This window comes from Heteronotia binoei, chromosome 3, assembly GCF_032191835.1.
Source record: "Heteronotia binoei isolate CCM8104 ecotype False Entrance Well chromosome 3, APGP_CSIRO_Hbin_v1, whole genome shotgun sequence".
Classification (NCBI taxonomy): Eukaryota; Metazoa; Chordata; class Lepidosauria; order Squamata; family Gekkonidae; genus Heteronotia; species Heteronotia binoei.
Window position 1 is genome coordinate 157,199,016 of NC_083225.1, and position 15,246 is coordinate 157,214,261.

The following is a 15,246-nucleotide window of genomic DNA, read 5'->3' on the forward strand; positions in this document are numbered from 1 at the left end:
GAGTGAAAAGTACAATGAGTCCTAAGAATAGAAGGGGGTGATGAGTCCTTTAATCACAGCTACCAAGTGAAAAAGAGGGGCAAAGCTCTATATGTGAAGGCAGGGCACCTGAATTAATAGAACAGATACTGAGAGAAGGCTTACTGTGATGAGTTTTTACTTCAAAGTCTCACAGTTTAGCATTAAAACGTTTCTGAGCATATGGAAAGTGTATTTCTTTTCACTCAACATGGATATCCACAATAGATTCCTCATACATATTAGTTCAATGTGTAATAAAGACCATTCCTCAGGTAAAAGTCGATCATGCCAAAGTATGCAACAAAAGTAATTCCCAATTCCCAAGTAAGACTAAAGTTTAGCATGCAAAAAGTCAGATGAGCATTTATACAGCAATTTTCTGTGGGCTCAGTGCAATTTAAAAAATAGTATCATATTGCAGTTCTGACAACAGTGGTTCTCAAATGTTTTGAAGTAGAACCCAGTTCTAAAATTGCAATTTTTTTTTTAGGATTCCTATTAAGTTTACTGTAGTTTTCAGTTCCTACTTGCAAAGTAACTCTGTACTACTTTCCCTCCTATCCAAAATAAGAATCTACCATCAGTTAACACTGAACAAATTTGTATTTGTATATTTTTCATGTTTAGTACTTATATAGTATTTCTGAGCAACAGGCTGGATTTCTGGGCCTTTTCACACATTATGTGGAGGCAACCCCAAATTTGTTATCAATCCTTCTGGCCCTCCTCATCCTTTTCCTCATTCTTGGCCTTGCAACCCACCTACAATATAGTCATGATCCAAAGGCTAAGAACCACTACATCACCACAATCCTGTAAGGCCATGGTTTCCTGCCATTTGAGTATGACGATCCCCTTTAACATCAAAAAATTTCTTGGACCCCTACATGATAGTAGTTGTATTATTAATATCAATTGAGTGAGAAAATACATAATGATAAAAAAGACTGAAATGACAATGCTTAGTAGACATTTGAATTTATGAATTTCTTTGCAGTCATGAAGAAGTCCCTGGTCCTTCAGCCATAACTAGAGATGTGTATTCAGCTTCGCGAACTAAAAAAGACCCATATAATGCATATGCAGCATTATTTGGGCTCCCTAGAAGCCAAATCAGATTCTCTGATCTGATTCAGCTTCCCAAATAGACATCGCTGCACAAAAGCCAAATGCATTCAGCTTCTACATGGCAGCCCCATGTTTAAATGCCTCCCCTTTTGATACCTTTCTCAGCCAGCCAAGGAGGTTTAAAGTTTAAACTCCACCCCCCCCCCTCCCACATAGCACTGCAGAGGCGGTATGGTCCCTTCATTGAAGGGAAGGAAATCTGCCTTCCCTTCAATGATGGGAGACTGCTCCCCTCCCAACACACATACGACTTCAGAGCAGGGGTATTATATCCTATGAAGACAGTCATCATAGAGTATAACTGAGTTGAATAAATGCAAAAATACTGATAATTCCCAATTCAGAAATATTGGCAAATACCCATATTTTTCAAGTTTGGCATGTCCAAACTCCAAAAAAACCATTTTTTTTTTGTGCACACTGCTAGCTGTAACCACTGTTGTAAGACTATTGCAGGGGTAGGGGGTGGAGCTTAAAGACAGTGGCTTGCCTAAAGCCAAGTGAGTGTTTATGGCACATATGAGATTTGAACCAGGGATTCTCAATACAAAGCTCAGTTTCTTAGCAATTACTATTATTTCTGGTAACAACTTGAAAACATCTGCATAAAAGTATAGTTAAGGAAGCATTTAGACAGAACACTGGGAATCACCAATATGAAGGTAGGTGATGAGCTATCTCACTTTCAGGTGGTATACAATGAATCAGTTTAACTATACAGTAAAACTGGTACAAATGCAACATACAAAACTTACTTGGGTTGTAGTGGTGGTTTGAATCTTTCTGATTTCTTTACCTACTTCTTTGCCATCATCGGATCTTTCTGTATCTGATATGATACTCCCCGCATCTACATTTGGCACAGCTTTACCACCAGAGGACTCAGTCTCCAGGGTTGTGGCAGTCATTTCAGCATACTCTAATCCTTTGGATGATGAAGCTAGATCTCTCTCAGAAAGAGTGCCCATTGCATCCACAGAGGTATGAATCTTGAATTCTTTGTCCTCTATTATGCTTGAACTGCATGCTATGTCAGCACTACTAGTCATATGAGCAAGCAGGCCAAGGTCATCATTCACACCAAGATGCATTTGAGTCTCCTGCATATTTGCAATAGTAATGTGATTGCTTGACAGTTCAGGGAGCAGTTTCTCCTCTGGGCTAGGTATTTTATCAAAAAGAAATGAGGTATTGGTGGAAGGCTCATCCTTCTCATCAGCCAGTGTTATCAAGGGTCCATTATCCTTCTCTTCACTTTTTTTAATTATGCCAACACTCCCATGAACATTATTTTGAAGTTTTTCAACAGCAGCACTATATACATTGTCTAATAAAGATTCTACTTCCACAAGAGCGCCATTTTCTCTTGTTACCAAAGTCTCCGGTGATAAATCCATATCGTCCAGCTTTACTTCAGTAGCTTCTACCTTTTCTGCTTTTATATCAACTAAAAGATCATGAACCTCTACATGCACACCACCCCCTGGTCTATCTGAGCTTCCAAGTACATCATCAGACACTTTTGTTGCAATAAGTAAGTCCCTGGTATCAGTACTAACAGGGTAGTCTGTTTCACTTTCTGGGCTTTGGCTTTGTGAAAGGTCTTCTATTTCATGAATTTCCATTCCACCTTTTGCTCCCGTTGTCTGAGATGAAAGGCCTGAGATAGTGCTCACATTCCCTTTTTTCCCCTTCTTTATATTCTCCTCTTCTTGTCTTTGATATTCCTCATACATTTTTGCTAGATACTCCTTGTGAGCTTCATAAGTCACCTTAACATAAAGCAAATTATAATTTCAGAAAAAATGTCAACACTAATAATTTGACTGCTCTTAAAAATGTTGCTGATGGAAGAAAATTATTCTGGAAAAATGATAACATGTCATACTGCATGCAATCCACAAGATGGCACAAAATTTCATCTATTGCAGTATGGTAGTTAAACTGAAGTTCAAAACAAACTTACCTTGGAATGGGCTATGGAAAGAGTATCAACCCAGACTCTCCATCCTCCCCACTCATACTTTATTGCATGGTATAAAAGGATGCGAAAGATATTATATACCATCTCTGTAATTTTCTGTTCTTCAGCATTTTTAGGATTAATATATCCCAGAGAAAACATCCAATCCTGCCACACTGAACACTGAAGCAAGCATCTAAAATAAAAATAAGATAATCATCATATGGCATTTGACATTTTCCACTCTTAAGCACAGGAAACAAAAGCATTATTGTAATTTTTCAGAGCAGCTTCAGTATTTCAGTCTAAATGAAAGCTATATTTAATGAAGATCTTCTACTGTTTAATGTCCATCTATTCTTGTATTAACTATTGAAATGAAACTGAAGTGTATTTCTGTTACATGTATTACTTAAAGATCTTACCTTACATGTAGGGTACAAATATGCTATTGTTCCTCCATCTCTCTCTCTCTCTCTCTCACACACACACACACACACACAGAGGCACACATACACACATATACCTGTAGCCACAAATCCAATTCAATGGTAACTGTAAGGTGCATTTGTCAGATTAAGCAGCAAGAATTACTCAAGGTGGGGGGAAAATGGTCTATTACTTACTACTAGTTTGTAATGTGCCCTCAATGAAAAGGTATATGTGTAAAAGCCATCTTTAAATAATTATAAACTTCAATAACAAAGGACTAAATCACCAGCTACACTGCTAGAGATAAATATGGACAAAAATTATACAGTGTTTACCTTTTAACTGAGGTACTAACTTTTCATAATATAATAAGCAATTTAAAAATGCTAATAAAAGATAATCAAAAACAAGGTATGGACACTACAATCGTTTCTTCAAGGCCACCAGTGCATTTTTTCACAGTGTATCCTTATGATTTTTAGAGAGCCTAACCTTACCGTGGAAATAGGCCACAGATATTTCTCCTCACTTGTGGTATGCAAATAACAGCTGCCATCTTGAATTCTATAGAGGGAGCATATACATTTCCTAAATAAAATAAATTGAGGAAAAGATTGTATTCTTTACATACCTCCTGTTTTCACGGCTATTACTAAAAAGTTTTATCATATCTGATAAAAACAACCGCCGTACTTCCATCAGTTCTGCACTTGGTGTGGAATTCTTTAATAATGTTGCCACCACCTTAAGAATCACTTAAAAGAAAAATGTATTAATGATTTTTAAAAAATTAGAGAAAATCATGCAATGTGGACCAATTGTTCTAGCCATAATAAACCTGCACAAATGTTGTTTGCTTTCTAAATATTATAATTAGGGAATGCATTTGGCTCTGAGACAAAAAAAAGTTAGAGAATAACTTATTGGTATTTATCAGATATTCTTTCAGCCAGATATGGAGGGGGCGTATTTTTGGTTTTTGAGCTTGTCCAAGCCTGGATACTCCTGAAAAAAATTCAGAATTATCTGGGAAAACAGGATCATCACAATTAAATGGCATTTAAAGAGCATGAACTCCATACTTTAAACTCCATTCTGGGTGAAGCTGCACCTTCACAAACACATTTAAAGGGACCACAACACCTTTAAAATGCCTTCAGCTCCATTTTAGCCTATGGGGATCATTATAATCAATGATTCCCATAGGCTATAATGGGGAATCTGTCTAGAAGTATGTAGGGGTCTGGGGGGGATCTTGTTTTTTTAAGATAGAGATGCCAAATTTTAAGTGTAGCTTCTAGTGTCTCTATTCAAAAGACTCCCCACGTTTCAAAAAGATTGGAACAGGGGTGCCCAAAGAAGATGCCTCCCTCCTCCATTATATTTAATAGAGGGAAAAAAACAGCAAGAAAGCAGGGACTGGTGTCAAACCAGCGTTTCTGAAGTACAAACTGACAGTAGGGAACCAGTGGCACTGTGACAATGCGAGCTCAACAAATCCAAGCAATGGGTGGGGGGGGAGTGCAAGCCTAGCACAGCCAGTGCATGTACAAAGTGCCCCACAGAGCCAGTTAATGTACAAAGTGCCCAGGAGAACCAAAGGCTCTGAGACAATGTCAGCTTAACAAATCCAAGTTTGGGCGGGAGAGGTTTCAAGCCTAGTATAGCCAGTGTATGTAGTCTGCCCAGCAGAACCAATGCCACTGTGGCAATGGCCAGCTCAACAAATCCAAGCAACAGGTTGTAAGCCTAACACAGCCAGTGTATGTACAGAGTGCCCAGAAGAAGATGAAGAAGAGACTGGATTTATACCTCACCTTTCACTTGGAGTCTCAGAGCAGTTTATGAACTTCTTCTCCCCACAACAGACAACCTGTGAGGTAGGTGGGGCTAAAAGAGCTCTTTGAGAACTGCTCTTGAGAGAACAGTTCTGAAAGAACTGTGACTGACCAAAGGTCATCCAGCAGCTGCATGTGGAAGTGTGGGGAATCAAACTTGGTTCAGCAGATTAGAGTCTGTCACTCTTAACCACTATACTAAACTGGCTCTCATATACAGAGAAGAACCAGTGCATGTACAGAGTGCCTAAGAGACCCAATGCCACTGTGACAATGTTAGCTCTACAAATCCAAGCAGAGTGAGGTGGGGTTTGCAAGCCTAGCATAGCCAGTGTATGCACAGAGTGCTAAGCAGTACCAGTGCAATGTACCAGAGCCCAGCAAAACCCAGTGTTTTCCCTTAAATGCTTTCTTTTTTTCCTCTACTGAAAACAATGGAGGATATGGGCACCTTCTGTGGGTACTCTGTACATGCACTGGTTCTGCTGGGCTGGGCACTATGTATATGTACTGTCTGCTGTGCTTGCAACCCCCCCCCCCCCCACTTGGATCTGTCACTCTTAACCACTACACTAGGCAGGGAGGGCAGGGTATAAATCGAATTAAACATAAACATCTCTTGTACTGGCACTGCCACAATGGCACTGGTTCTGCTGGGCACTTTATACATGCACTGGTTCTGCTGGGCTTTGAAACTAACTTTCAGCTTCTATTGCAGAGACTCTCTGGTTTGACATCTGTTGTGTCTTGCATTTCAGTCCCTGAATTTACAACACAGCGTGGCTATGTGCGCTGAGGTGACCAACAGCAAACCGCAGGTCACCTTACTGCAAGGGACAGAGGAAATTCACCTATGAAGATATCTGGCACAAAGTTTAACTGGTCAGGATTGGACCTGACTAGGAAGGGAGTTGTTCCGCGTGAATGTATATAATCAGGGACCCAGCCCCACCATGTTGTCTTGTGATGCACTTGCTAATAAAGGATGTTGACTGCCAATCGTGTCTGAACCCAGTACATTACAACATCAGATCTTGTTTTTTGCTATCCCCCACCACCACCATTGGAAACAATGGAAGATGGGGCACCTTTTTGAAACTGGGGGGGTCTTTTGAGGAGAGACACGAGAAGCTATGCTGAAATGTTGGTGCTTTTATCTCAAAAACACACCCCTCAGACCCCTGGATACACCCAGTTAGATTCCCCATTGCCTATAATGCCCTGAATCCATAGAATCCTGATTTTTTTTGTGTGCACACCCCTACTTATAATGCAACAGACAGACAGGGGAACAATAAGAATGTATCAGTTGACAGGCAACTTCCTAGAATTCCAGCCACCTGTTTCACAGAGGCATCTAGCAACTACATTAAAAATGAATTCAGGAACAGCATGACAAGTCAGAATATCACCAAGACTATATACTGTCACCACAGTTACCAAGGAATGTCATTCACCTCTTGAAATGAAACAGAATGGAGAGGGAAAGGCCAGACCACAGCAAAGCAGAGAGGGACCTTCTTTTAACTTATCTCAGTTTGTCTTTCAGAAGCTGAAGGAATATGGGAAAGTGGAGGTTGGGATAATTTAGAGAATACAGCAATTGTTTAATTATGTGTTTGATCCTACTCTTTCTGCCCAACTTTCCTACAGGAAGAGACTGAGCAGATAAGGAAAAGGAAGAACCCTTCCTCCAGCCATCATTCAATCCTGCTTTTAACAAGAAAAGAATAGAGAAGCAAGATATGAGAATGAGAGCACTAGAGAGGAGAACTATTTACCTCGCTCAAATGCTCTAGTTTCTATCCATACTTCTTCTTCTGTGAGGCAGAGGAAGCTCTGGAGCCCTTATACAACTATCCAACACATTATACTAAGAAGTCAGTAGCTTTTAAAAATTACAAAGAAAAAGTTTTACAAAATTAATTATAAATCATGACTCAAAGCAAATTTTTCTTACTTGGATTCTGAATTTTCACTGTAGAATCTGGCTCCGGATGTGGTTTATGAACAACTTGCGTGCACACTTGTTCCGTCAATATCTACAAGACAAGATACGTTACATTTTCTTTTCCTTGTGGTTTGCTCACACTATTATGCTTTGTGAACTGCTTAGGAAGCCACTGTTCAGTGGCCCATTATTGAATCATAGAAACATAGAGTTGGAAGAGATCTCAAGGGTCATCCCCAACTGCTTAACTACAGACATGCAAATTCTACTTTCCCTGCAAATTTCCTTTAGAAGGTTCCACAATGTCCCCTTTAAGCCTCTGTTAAAATATATTTATTTTGATCATCTTAGATACTTTCTCCTCAAATTTATTCCTGGCTTGCCTTGTCTACTTACATTTGAGCTTCAGTTTTTGCTTTTATACTTTCTTCAGTTTTTGAAATACATGAACAGGTTTATGTACAGATAACTTTCATTAACTTCATTGCTCGCAAGAAAGAGTATTACTGGTATCAAAAGAACTATCTGGATTATTTTTAAGATCTGCAGATCAAAATCATTAATATAACTAGTATTCTCATTTAGCAATATTGTCTTAAAATCAGGCATACCATACCAGATAAAATGATAATAATTTTATTTGTAACACAAATATTAATCAACTCAAGATAATGAGATAAGCTTAAGAAAAACCAGTATACCTGTTAAGCATCCTGATTTTATTATTTAAATGGTGACATACTATAAAATGTATAGACTAGTCACAACAGATGGATTTCTTCAGGCTCCCAAGCAATAACATTTTTGGTAAATTCATAGCAGATTTTGAAGAAATTATTATTTATGCTTCAATGCCAACAATGGAATAAAACATAATAATGGCAGAAAGAATCCACCTAATAATTCTTCAAATTTATACAGGCCATTACTGAGAAGTTTTAATATTGTGTACCTCATAAAGTGTGTTATAAGTTGTAATGGTCACAGTATTTGTATGCAACATCAGTCTCTCTCCAAGGAGAGTGAACAAACTGTGGGTATGCATGATTTCAACTTTTCTCCTAAAAGAAAAACAAACACTGATTTTAGCATAAATCATTAAGAAGATTTAGTTCGACAGTGGATAGTATTTAGCATCAGTGATGAAAATAATAAAAATATTTCAATCTTAAGAAAATTGCTTTAAAGACTTCATCTATTTGCATCTATCATTAGTGAAAAATTACTTGGCTATTTTTAAACTGCCTAAAACATGGGTATCAAACATACAGCCCATGGGCCTCATCCAGCCCTAAAGGGCTCCAATCAAGTCTACAAACTGTCTGCTGCTTCCTACTTCCAGCTCCTCTTCTCTGTTTCCACCATCGGATATGTCCTTTGCCCAGTCTCTCCTGTTTCCTGTTTTGCAGAGGAAAGAAAGTCAAGCCTTTCTTCCATCAATTGGTTGAGGGCGCCGGCTCCTCCCCCTCCTCCTCTGGCAAGGGAGAGGGAAGGAGAGAGGGGGAAGGGAGGGAGGGAAAGACGAAGGGAAGGAGAGGGAGAGAGAGATGGAGTCCATGGCACTTGGAGAGATCCACCTTCCTAAGAATACAGAGTAATTCTGTATTAGTGGAAGGGAGCAAGAGTCTAGCAGCCCCTTGAAGACTAACAAAATACATAGCAGGGTAGGAGCTTTCATGAGTCACTGCTCACTTCTTCAGATACAGCTAGAATGTGAGTTTAACCATCCTTTTATCTTGGAGAGTGAAGCGATTTCAGACATGAAATGATAATAACAGGCATTGGTAATGAGAGACAAAACCTAAGCCTCAATTCAGTCTAGGAGGATGCATTGTCTTCAATGCAATTCATCAGTCTCTCTTATTTTCCTTTGAAATTCCCTTGTAAGATTACTGCTATTCTCAGGTCAGCAAGTGAATGTCCTGGAAGGTTAAAATATTCCCCACTAGTTTTTGAATGCTGTGATTTCTAATAGCAGCAGCAGGAGTAAGAGTCCAGTAGCACCTGAAAGACTAACAAAATATGTGGTAGGATATGTGCTTTTGTGAGTCACTGCTCACTTGTTCATAGTTATTTCCATTTATTCTTTGCATCCTCCTGGACTGAATCCTCCTGTACCAAACTGAGACCTAGGTTTCCTGTCTCATTACAAATGCTGATATCTCCATGCCTACTACCCCCTCTGCACATCACACCTAATTCAATCATACCTGCTATTGCCATTCAGCATCTGAAATCATCTTTATAAAGTTTATGTCTTCAGTACCTTGTGTTATATTTTATGGCACACATGGCCCAGCCTGACATTTATGACATATCCAGCCCTCATAACAATGTGAAGATCAAGATCCCAAACTAGGTTGTAACTCTCTTGCTGGAAGGCCATGAAGACAGGAGTGAGGATGAGGAATAAGTGACACAGGAGTGAAGGCTCAATGTCAAATTTGGATTTGCCACCTTATAAAATTCGAAAAAGCCAACAAACATAGCTTGTGGCTAGGTACTGTTATATATTTATGAATGCTAAACAAGAATTACTCATTATTCCATAAATTCATGCAGGAGAAAGTACCATGCAGTTACTTTGCAGGTAGGTACTGAAAACTACAGTAACTTTTAGAAGTGGGCCCAAAAAAGTATAGTAAATTTAGAGACGGGTCCACCTCAAAAAAATCTGAGAACTAGCCTAACACAGATTCTCCAAGACACACTTTGGCAGTCTAAGGCTTCGATCACGCACTCTAAACAATGTACTTTCAATCCAATTTCAATGTCCTTTCCAACTGGATTTTACTGTGTAAACTGGCAAAATCCTATTGGAAATGCACTGAAAGTGGATTGAATATGCATTACTTAGTGTATGTGATTGCAGTATATATATTTAAGCAAGCGGCATAAGTATCACTCAGTCTTTATCATATACAGCATCTCTAAATCAAGAAGACATCTACTTGAACTTCCGAAAATATAAATGAGTCAGTCAATGTGCTGGTTAGGTCTAGTACTCCATCAAGCTAATCTAATTTGCAAGACTACTGGAAGAGCAGCCCTGCAGTGCAGAGTGGTGACGCTCTTTACCTTTTTTATTGGAAGAGATCAATTCTAAGATATGCTAAACTTTGTGCGTTTTGGAGAAGGGGTAGGATATAAATATATTAAAAAGTAATGAAGTTATAAAATAAATACACTATACATTTTCTTTATAACTAAAAACAACAGAAAGCCAATAGCAAATGGAAGAGATCTTTTAATTCAATAAATTGGGTCCACTAAAGTTTCTGCTAACAGAAGGGCTGGGTGTTTTCCACCAATTCCCTCATCCTGGTGCAGATCCCAATTAGCCTCTCATGCTCTTATGCATCTGCTGTCCTCCCAGGAGCAGCATTTCAGGGAGAGCAATGGGCTGAAATGGAAAGCCTTGTGGAAAAGGTAATTGGGATCCAACACAGTAAAACAACAGGAAACATATACTAGTAACAAAAAATAGTACACTTACTTATGACCCAGATGTTTGAGAAAATAGCCTAGCACCTTCAAAGCTTGTACCCAAATACTTTCACTTTTGGAAGCCAATAATTTATAAATTACCCTGGAGGTTAAGAAGAAAGAGGGGGGGGGGGGTCAAATTCAATATGCAATGTTTTTGATGACAGAATTGTAGAGACACCAGCAATATTTTTTCCAAATATACTTTTAAACAAAGCTTTTGTTTACCCAATGATATAGTATGTGCTAACAAAAAAAATCTCTCTTAACTGCAAATCAAAGATTTTACCTTTCTTTCATTGTATGAATTGTATGAGCCAAACTACAGGTGGTAGCAGCCATGGTCACCAACTCCATTTTAAAAGCACCTGTTGTTCTTTAAAAATTGTCACAAGGCCCTGGATAGGCATGCGACAACCCCAGGTGTGAGAAAAGACCCCTAATTTCACTGATAAACAGACATTGTAATCACCCGTTTGGTTGCCAGGGTACCTGGAGACTCAACTGACACACATCTGCCAGGGAAACATGGGTTTGTCTACCGAATGTAAGAGACTTATGTGAGTACTAACAGCTACCGTATTGCAGCAGCACTCTGTATCTCTGGAGGAGTGCTAGCCAAGATGGGTCTTCAGCCGCTCTATGCACGCACCATCTCGGCCATTGCAGTGGGAAAAGTTGCGCCGCCAGGAACCGTCCAGGCAAGTGGCTTCCAGCCTTGACCATGAAATCCATGTTGGTAGGCTAACATCATCAGCAATTATCTTCCTGCAGTGCCAGACTCCATAACAGCGAAGTGAGAAGCTCACGTACTCAATAGCTGTCACATGCATAAGGCAATCAATCTTATCTTAGGAGTGGATTCTGCCAGACTGCCTAAGCTTTTGTCCAACGGAACCCAAGACAAAGGATGGTGCAGTAGAGGAATGAAGAAGAGGAAGAACATCTTCATCTAGACCCAAGCTTCTTTGTATAGATCGGGTGTTACCTTAGGTAGCAATTTGGCCATCTATTGTCACCTTTTAGATAAGTTTTGATAGCTTGCTAATCACTTCCACCCCAATAATTTTACTCATTCTTTTCCCTAATGGTCACCCTGGAGCCTCCCCTTTTTTCCCATTGTTACCTGAAGGCCCAATCAGGTAACCAGGGCCAGGTATGCTCATTGGCCAGGTATGGGTACCCAATCAGGTGCCTCCAATAAACTGGCTATTGGACACCGCATAAGTCAGCCCTTATGGTCATTGCGGAACCTCCCCTTTTCTGAGGTCACCATCTGTCATCCACTCCTGCATCTCCCACCTCCTAAGGGCTCAAGGTAGTCCTTATAACCTCTGACCCAGCTCCCTACAGGTGTGCATCTAGCAGTACCCCATTTCTGCTGTTTAGATACATCCCCGATTCCTGATCAGTTGAGGGTCCCTTCCCCCATCGCCCCAGTTTGTCGCCACTGGAGCCTTCCTCGAAGACTAAGATCGGTAATTATCACCCTGTTTATCTATCCCTGTGTTACCTCTGTGCATTTCTCTCTATTTTTATTAGGTCTGTATGTGTGTTATATGTATCCATGACCTTGTGTCCTCTGTAAATTCAGCAAGAATTTCTGGAAGTGGAATCCTGTATACATAGATTCTAGGTCCTTTTGAGCCTGTTGGCCACCTGTCAATTCCCCAACCTCTATTGAAGGCCTTTTGGCTTACACAGGAGCTCTTGTCCCCCTTGTTTTGGCACTTGGAAAATATGCAGGGGAGACAAGAACTCCTGGGGCCACCACCTCATGCACCTAATCTAGATCAGGACTTTGTAGAAATTTGGTAAAGAACTACAAAGGCTTCTAAAGTAACATTAGCAGCCACAGGATGGATCCTTGGCTGCTTTCTCTTTTAGCCTGGTGTGCTGGAAATATGCCTCTGCAACACGTAGAAACAGTGAAATACACAGATATGCAACCACGTGGGTTACATACTTTGTAATGAAGAACCTCTAAGAGGCCAATCCTACACTACTGTTCTTTGATCTTAGAGAGAAAATTTAATAAGCAAAAAGAATTATTTTGCTATTAGCAAAACATTTACCCGGGAACCAAGCAAATAATAAATAACAGCTGGAAATGAATAGGAAGGTACTAGTTACTAGCTCATAACTAGAGTGGAATCTGAATAGTACTAATTTTCTCCAAGCATATGCAGAGGATTGTATTTCCATCCCTTTTTAAGAGCAGGCCCTCACTTGAACACTTCAGAGTTACTGGGGTTGGGGGGTGTGATGGTAAGGAATAGGTTAAACAGAAAACTGAAGACACACAGAGCCTGTGTCAGGTGACCTGAGGGTGGGGGCCAGGGTGCTCAGAACTCTCAGTGAGACTGACAGCTAACGGCTGAGGGAGTCAGTGAGTGCCTGTCAGAGTCTGAGAGAGTTAGTTGCCTGACAGAGTCTGAGAGAGTTGGTCTTCGAGAGAGCTGAGACATTGGCTGAGGAGAGAAGAAAAGCTGACTGCTAGCTCTATAAAAGCAGCCAAGGGGCTGTGTGTGTGACAACAGAAGAGTCACTGTGAAGACCTGAACGGTCACAGACACTTATATACATCTCTTAAGATCTAGAGAGGTGGTTGAGGGAATAGATGTGGGTCTAAGAGTCTGAAGGGCTGGGAGTAGAGGCTCCAGTCGACTGGAGAGACTTGGCACATCACACCCAAGAGGCCAGCCTATACTAGTGTTGGAGAGTGTTTATAGAGGAACTGTGAACCTGAGAGACCTAAGAAGAAAAAGATATTTTAAAGCCTGAAACAATTGAGCAACTTGTTAACTGAGTGAGATACCCTATAGCCCGTGTATATATCACCCATATCCCCAGTTTAAGACTTTGTGTTTAAAATAAATATCTGTGGTTTACGTTAAAGTTCTCTGGAGCCTATATTTTGGGAAAACTATCCAAGCTGCTGTGGTCCCCTACAAAGTGCATTATATTTCCATCTGAAAGCAAAAACCCCGAAGAGACTTGTACAGAGAAATCCATATTATACCCACCCCTGAGTTATATATATTCCTGAGGTAAAAGTTTTAAAAGAAAAGACTGAGGTGACAGAGGGGCTGGGGTAGCCATAAACAGCACATAAAAGCGATCCAGTGGGACCGTGAGGCGGGTGCTGTGATAGGGGGGTTCAAGCATTGTTCCATTCACATGCTGCCACCATTTATTCATATCCTAAATGTATGTAGACTAAGATCTTCACCGGTTGTGTGTTTCTTTCTCTGAGACATGCAGCCCACAGGGTTAAACAAACAAGGAATTAACTTTCATTTAACATAACAGTGAAAAAGTAAGGTAGAGGTTATAATGTTTCTTTTCCCTTGAACTTTCAAATTTTCTTTATTCCAGCATTTGGGATCTTTTGTTACAAACTGATCCTTCTTTCCATTTAGCTTTAAGCTGCTCTTTGCCTCAGCTTAATTTAGTCAGACATACTCTCAGCTCCCCAACTGCTCTCTAACTCCTTCACTGCCAACTCCCAACTGCTCTAAAACTGCCATCCTAACTGCTTTTCCAATTGTTTCCTCTAACATTCTTTCAGCTCCCACTGATTGCTCTTGGAGAGACGTGACACCTAAGATCTATTACAGATACTAATTCATTTCCTCATTTTATCAACACTGAAATAAAGAACCAAATTATTTTAAGTTCTTACCGTATCCCGTTTCGTTGATCAAAAGCAGGTATCATAGATGCTGGATGTTCAGACATCAAAGCCACTAGCAGCTGAAGCACATCATGAATATTTTCATCCTACATGACGTAAAATAATGTTAGCAAATATTTTTTCATGAAGTTAGCATAAGTGACTGGGATTTTGATCTAATTATACCAACCTACCTCATGCATTGTTAGTAAGTAATTTAATATACTTTGTAGTTCATCTTCTTTGACTCCTCGATCCTAAGGAGATTTAAATTAATCTTCATTACCACTTTGACCAAAGTAAAACTTCATTTATGATCAATTATTGTAAACAGAAAGTGTTTTCCTGGATCTGCAAATCTAAGCTGTGCATTTATGCTTGACTATTACTTTAAAAGTCACTGTTAGAAGTCAATTAGAATGTTTGATTTCAATGTTGTGACCCCAAGTCAGAAACTTAAATCTTACACCTATAGTTTCATATAGTTAGGGCTTTTACATGGTGAATCTGTATACATCTTCACCACTGCCAAACGTAAGGTGATGTTGTGGGTTCAAGTCACAAACTGTAGTTAATTTAATTAAAAAATAATTTTAATATGCTCTCAAATTTAACAATACGTTTATGGAGTAGTAAAGAAATTCTGACAGGTTCATACTTTGGAATGCATTATGTGCCTTCATATAACAAGAAACATATTGATGTTTTGCTCCTCCTTGGCATTCAAACTGGAGTGGGTTTTCTTGGGAGG

General features: G+C 39.7%; 1 protein-coding gene across 8 annotated transcripts in view; it reads right to left on the reverse strand.

The window, feature by feature from the left end:
* The window catches only part of NBEA (neurobeachin), a 581,951-nt gene that overhangs the window by 479,163 nt on the left and 87,542 nt on the right, over positions 1 to 15,246 (reverse strand). For all 8 annotated transcript variants that reach the window (XM_060234688.1, XM_060234693.1, XM_060234692.1 and 5 more), the window contains 8 exons: positions 14,690 to 14,752; positions 14,505 to 14,602; positions 10,830 to 10,922; positions 8,286 to 8,394; positions 7,343 to 7,424; positions 4,176 to 4,299; positions 3,116 to 3,308; positions 1,905 to 2,921 (listed from right to left, as the gene is read on the reverse strand). In XM_060234688.1, the coding sequence (XP_060090671.1) occupies positions 1,905 to 2,921; positions 3,116 to 3,308; positions 4,176 to 4,299; positions 7,343 to 7,424; positions 8,286 to 8,394; positions 10,830 to 10,922; positions 14,505 to 14,602; positions 14,690 to 14,752 (1,779 nt within the window). The remainder of the gene's footprint in view (positions 1 to 1,904; positions 2,922 to 3,115; positions 3,309 to 4,175; positions 4,300 to 7,342; positions 7,425 to 8,285; positions 8,395 to 10,829; positions 10,923 to 14,504; positions 14,603 to 14,689; positions 14,753 to 15,246) is intronic.